Source organism: Oncorhynchus gorbuscha, linkage group LG05 (assembly GCF_021184085.1).
Source record: "Oncorhynchus gorbuscha isolate QuinsamMale2020 ecotype Even-year linkage group LG05, OgorEven_v1.0, whole genome shotgun sequence".
NCBI classification, from domain to species: domain Eukaryota; kingdom Metazoa; phylum Chordata; class Actinopteri; order Salmoniformes; family Salmonidae; genus Oncorhynchus; species Oncorhynchus gorbuscha.
In genome coordinates, this window is record NC_060177.1 from 38,412,442 (window position 1) to 38,418,441 (window position 6,000).

General features: G+C 45.8%; 1 protein-coding gene across 2 annotated transcripts in view; it reads left to right on the forward strand.

Annotated features, from left to right (window-relative positions):
* Positions 1–3,940, forward strand: part of LOC124035926 (USP6 N-terminal-like protein) — a 40,376-nt gene extending 36,436 nt beyond the window's left edge. For both annotated transcript variants that reach the window (XM_046349848.1, XM_046349850.1), the window contains 7 exons: positions 224–272; positions 494–614; positions 877–971; positions 1,390–1,455; positions 2,068–2,167; positions 2,343–2,495; positions 2,815–3,940. In XM_046349848.1, the coding sequence (XP_046205804.1) occupies positions 224–272; positions 494–614; positions 877–971; positions 1,390–1,455; positions 2,068–2,167; positions 2,343–2,495; positions 2,815–3,434 (1,204 nt within the window). In that variant the 3' untranslated portion in view covers positions 3,435–3,940. The remainder of the gene's footprint in view (positions 1–223; positions 273–493; positions 615–876; positions 972–1,389; positions 1,456–2,067; positions 2,168–2,342; positions 2,496–2,814) is intronic.
* The last annotated feature ends 2,060 nt before the right edge of the window (positions 3,941–6,000 follow it).

Below are 6,000 nucleotides of genomic sequence, written 5' to 3' on the forward strand. Positions count from 1 at the left end.
GTATATAAAGGTATGATGTGTTAACAACGTGCTTCTACACCTGCATTGTTTGCTGTTTGGGGTTTTAGGCTGGGTTTCTGTACAGCACTTTGAGATATCAGCTGATGTACGAAGGGCTATATAAATAAATGTGATTTGATGTGAAAGTTGCCTGAACCATAGCAATTACCCTTCTCTGTCTCTGAATGACTGACCTCCCTCTCTCTTCTCTGCGTCTACAAAGGCAGCAGTCTTTATTTCATGTCCTGTCTGCCTATTCGGTCTACAACACGGTGAGTTTGTTTTAATCTTCCCTCAGTCATAAATAATGTCAATATTTATGTAATGTTTGCATCAGGATTCAGCCGAATGTTCAGAAATTAACTGCTTTTTAACACTAAAACTAGTGACAACTGAGCTGCCTCCAACTTTAAGGGGACGAAACCTACATCAGGACAAATTTAGCCTGGTGATCAATGTTACTTTGTTGGACCTCTAACCTCTGACCCTATAGGAGGTGAGTTACTGCCAGGGCATGAGCCAGGTCGCCGCCTTGCTGCTGATGTACATGAATGAGGAAGACGCCTTCTGGGCCCTGTCACAGCTACTGACCAATCAGAAGCATGCCATGCACGGTGAGCTGACCAATAAGATACCCTGTAAACATTGATTCAACCAATCAGATATGTCATGCATGGTGGTCCGAACAATCAATGATAGGAATCAGCTACATTACCAGTGGAATAATATATGAATATGTAATCAAATCTTAATAAAGATATGGAATTGACTAGTCAGCACATTCTGTTATGGAGTTCTAGCCACAAGATGTACCTGTGTGTTTACACAAGTTAATAAAGCAGTCGAATCATACACTTCCCCTCTCCTCTCTCTAAGGTTTCTTCATTCCTGGGTTTCCCAAACTGCAGCGCTTCCAGGCGCACCACGATCAAATTCTCTCCAAACTCATCCCCAAACTGAAGAAACATCTGGTTAGATCATTTTTTAAAATGTTTTATTAACCCATCGACTACCCCCCCCCCCCTCTTCCGAGGACACTTATCTTGTTTGTTTTTTACAGCTTTTCTGCTACACACACATACGTTTTACATAGACATTTTACATAGGCATTTTTCATACATTATTTGACGTAGATCACTGTTTAGGTTGCCTTCACACACAAAAACACACACACACACACACACTACGTAATGGCATTATGTTTCATAATAGTGAGATTATTACAGTAATTGCATATAGTTACATTGAAATGCGTGTTACTGTGTAGAACTGATCGTCGTTCTTTCTACCCGTCTTCCATCTCTTTCTCCTTTCTCTCCCTCTTTCTTCCTCCATCCCCTCTCTCTTTTTTTTCTCTCCCTCCATCCCTCCCTCCCTCTCTCTCTCTAGGACAGGGAACAGATGTCCTGTGGGATCTACAGCACTAAATGGTTCCTGCAGTGTTTCATTGACAGGGTGAGAGAAAGTGTGTTTTAAAGGACCGTTGCCATTTTTAGACGATTTAAATCATTCTTCCTTTTTATTGGCCCGTGACAACCAAGAACTCTTCTTCTTAAAGGTACAATATGGGATCTGGGATTGCTGACAAACGATTGGCATATTATAACTTTCAGCAGAGGAGAAAGTAGACAAATAATTGATGCTGTGAGCCCCATATTCACCAACAATAATAACTTCAAATAGCAGAATTGCAATTGTATTCATGGACGTTCATTAATTTCACATGATTACAACTCCAAGCAGGGTGAACTTACTTACTTACTTATTTATCAGCATTGTTAACTGCGTATAAAGGGAACATAACATATGCATAATCACGAGGCTTAATAACTACTCAGTGTGTCCTCGACTCTGTTCATACACACAATCCTGTGGCTCTGGTAGTTTGGAGAGAGACAAGCTGCTGTCAGCGCTTCTCAGTCCCGCTGGGGCCCACCACAGGAAAACAATCTTACTAATGTATAGTGTGTGAACTCATGACTTCTGATTTCAAGAATAGTTTTACCGCTTTTTGAATGGGAAATGATGTTTCTTGGAAGTCAGATCTTTTTTCCCCTCTCTTCATAGACCCCGTTCACCCTGACTCTACGTCTGTGGGACATCTACATTCTGGAAGGAGAGACAATCCTTACCGCCATGTCCTACACAATCCTTAGAATATTTAAGAGTAAGGAGTGCATCTACCTTGAACAAGTAGCCTTTTAGCTACTTTAGCCTATTAGCTATTAGCTACTCATTACATAAGTCTTTGCTAATACAATATTGCTTGTGTCTCTGTTAGAGCAGCTATAATTCCAATGATGTTGACTCCTGTCCTGTTTGCTGTATCTGTGTGTCATCAGAGCGTCTCCTGAAGATGAATCTGGAGGACCTGAGAGAGTTCCTTCAGGACAAGATCGGCCTGTCGTTCCTCTACAGCGATGACGTCATCATCGATCAGCTGCAGGCCTCCATGGCGGAACTACGGAAGATGAAGCTGGACCTTCCACCCCCAGGTAGCACACTGCTTAGCTGATTTATGTGCTGTTGGACAAGGCTAACAATTTAACATCAGTAGAAAATGCAGAGGTCAATCATCTCATGAGGGCTTGTGACTGAGCTTTCCCTTGTGGAAAGAAATTAGGTCATATAATGACCATTTGATACTGGTCAGTTAGTTGTGGGGTATTTTTGAAAGATGGTACCCTTAATTACCATTTAATGTTTAAGCATAAACCAGGTAAACACTTAATTACCAACTGAAACAGAACTGTAAAGCAAAGCATAGTTCCTATAATTTACCTCAGTTTTAATGTTCCTGTGTTTTATTTCTAGCCAAGCCAGAGGAACTGCCACGGAAGGTCCTGGGTTTGGAGCTACCTGTTCTGCTCACCCCTCTCAAGCCCCCCAGGGGAGTCACCTCTGACCCGGGAACCAAACGACCAGGAGCAGGGCCTCTGGGTCTCCACATCATCACCCACCAGCCAGATGTCATCTCCCAAGACAACAGCCCCTCTAAGGAGGCGAGGAAGGACAAGGAAGCTCTAAATAGGGAGGAAGAGGAAGATGAGGAAGTCCCTCTTCCATCTCCAGACCCCATTCTCATCCACACCATCCAAGCTCAAGTGACCCCCGATGGGCTTCCCCAGGCTGGGGCTGGGCCACCACCTTATGAGCCACCAGGGAGCAATGAGCACAATGTTATGGGACAGCCTGCCATTCTTATGCCACTCCACAAAGAAATAAGTGTTAAGAGCTCATCTGGTCCAGTGGCTTTACCAGAGACACAGGCCGTAGTTCAACAGGGTACAAACACACCTCCACAAATCCCCATGGAGGAGCCGACCCTGACTCCCCCAGTTGCCCCTTTATCCCTTAGCCCTCCACAGCCACCCTGCAGGGTCCCCCGGACTCAGTCAGCAACCTTAGCCCAGGCTTCCCGGCGGCCTATGTGAGAGTGAGAGCCTATCGGTGGGGGTGGGGGAGAGAGCGGAGGATGGGTACCTGGCCAGGCTTCTGGAGCAGGCCTTGGCTCTGCCTAAACACAGGGCCCAGACAGGAGACAAAGGAGAGCCAGAAGGGCCAGTTAGATTCTAGAGCATTGCAAAGCATTCTAAGTCCCCCCATGTTGTCTACAAAACAGACATTGCAGAAAAATTGTGTCATGTTGTAGGAGAAGCTGCCATAGTGGAGTTCCAAGGGACAGTGCCACATTCTGTCCCATCATAGTGAAAGCATTACAGCTTACTTAATTTGAGTAGTTTTGTAATATTTTAACAATGGACATAATGTTTGCTTAGATAGCCTCTGTAAAATATTTTCTAATATAGTCTTATTTTAGTATAGTTTTATATTTGTATGTGGACACCTGCTTGTCGACCACCTCATTCCAAAATCATGGGCATTAAATAAATATGGAGTTGGTCCCCCCTTTGCTGCTAAAACAGCCTCCACTCTTCTGGGAAGGCTTTCCAATATACACTGCTCAAAAAAATAAAGGGAACACTTAAACAACACAATGTAACTCCAAGTCAATCACACTTCTGTGAAATCAAACTGTCCACTTAGGAAGCAACAATGATTGACAATACATTTCACATGCTGTTGTGCAAATGGAATAGACAACAGGTGGAAATTATAGGCAATTAGCAAGACACCCCAAATAAAGGAGTGGTTCTGCAGGTGGGGACCACGGACCACTTCTCAGTTCCTATGCTTCCTGGCTGATGTTTTGGTCACTTTTGAATGCTGGCGGTGCTTTCACTCTAGTGGTAGCATGAGATGGAGTCTACAACCCACACAAGTGGCTCAGGTAGTGCAGCTCATCCAGGATGGGACATCAATGCGAGCTATGGCAAGAAGGTTTGCTGTGTCTGTCAGCGTAGTGTCCAGAGCATGGAGGCGCTACCAGGAGACAGGCCAGTACATCAGGAGACGTGGAGGAGGCCGTAGGAGGGCAACAACCCAGCAGCAGGACCGCTACCTGCGCCTTTGTGCAAGGAGGAGCCCTGCAAAATGACCTCCAGCAGGCCACAAATGTGCATGTGTCTGCTCAAACGGTCAGAAACAGACTCCATGAGGGTGGTATGAGGGCCCGACATCCACAGGTGGGGGTTGTACTTACAGCCCAACACCGTGCAGGACGTTTGGCATTTGCCAGAGAACACCAAGATTGGCAAATTCGCCACTGGTGCCCTGTGCTCTTCACAGATGAAAGCAGGTTCACACTGAGCACGTGACAGACGTGACAGAGTCTGGAGATGCCGAGGAGAATGTTCTGCTGCCTGCAACATCCTCCAGCATGACCAGTTTGGCGGTGAGTCATTCATGGTGTGGGGTGGCATTTCTTTGGGGGGCCGCACAGCCCTCCAGGTACCGAGATGAGATCCTCAGACCCCTTGTGAGATCATATGCTGGTACGGTTGGCCCTGGGTTCCTCCTAATGCAAGACAATGCTAGACCTCATGTGGCTGGAGTGTGTCAGCAGTTCCTGCAAGAGGAAGGCATTGATGCTATGGACTGGCCCGCCCGTTCCCCAGACCTGAATCCAATTGAGCACATCTGGGACATCATGTCTCGCTCCATCCACCAACGCCACTTTGCACCACAGACTGACCAGGAGTTGGCGGATGCTTTAGTCCAGGTCTGGGAGGAGATCCCTCAGGAGACCATCCACCACCTCATCAGGAGCATGCCCAGGCGTTGTAGGGAGGTCATACAGGTACGTGGAGGCCACACACACTACTGAGCCTAATTTTGACTTGTTTTAAGGACATTACATCAAAGTTGGATCAGCCTGTAGTGTGGTTTTCCACTTTAATTTTGAGTGTAACTCCAAATCCAGACCTCCATGGGTTGATAAATTTGATTTCCATTGATCATGTAATGAAAAAAGTATTCATTAAGAATATTTCATTCATTCAGGTCTAGGATGTGTTATTTTAGTGTTCCCTTTATTTTTTTGAGCAGTGTATGTTGGAACATTGCTGCGGGGACTTGCTTCCCTTCAGCCATAAGAGCACTGATGTTTGGCGGTTAGCCATGGCTCGCAGTCAGTGTTCCAATTCAACCCAGAGATGTTTGATGGGTTTGAGGTCAGGGCTCTGTGCAGGCCAGTCAAATTCTTCCACACCGATCTTGACAAACCATTTCTGTATGGACCTCACTTTTTTCGAAGGGTTATTGTCATGCTGAAACAGGAAAGGGTCTCCCCCAAACTGTTGCCACATCGTTGGAAGCACAGAATCATCTAGAATGTCATTGTATGCTGTAGCGTTATGATTTCCCTTCACTGGAACTAAGGGGCCGAGCACAAACCATGAAATATAGGCCGAAACATTAATCCTCCTCCACCAAACTTTACAGTTGGCACTATGCATTTGGGCAGGTAAGATTTCTCCTGGCATCCGCCAAAACCAGATTAGTCCGTCAGACTGCCGGATGGTGAAGCGTGATTCATCACTCCAGATAATGCATTTCCACTGTTCCAGAGTCCAATGGTGGCAAGTTTCACACCACAGC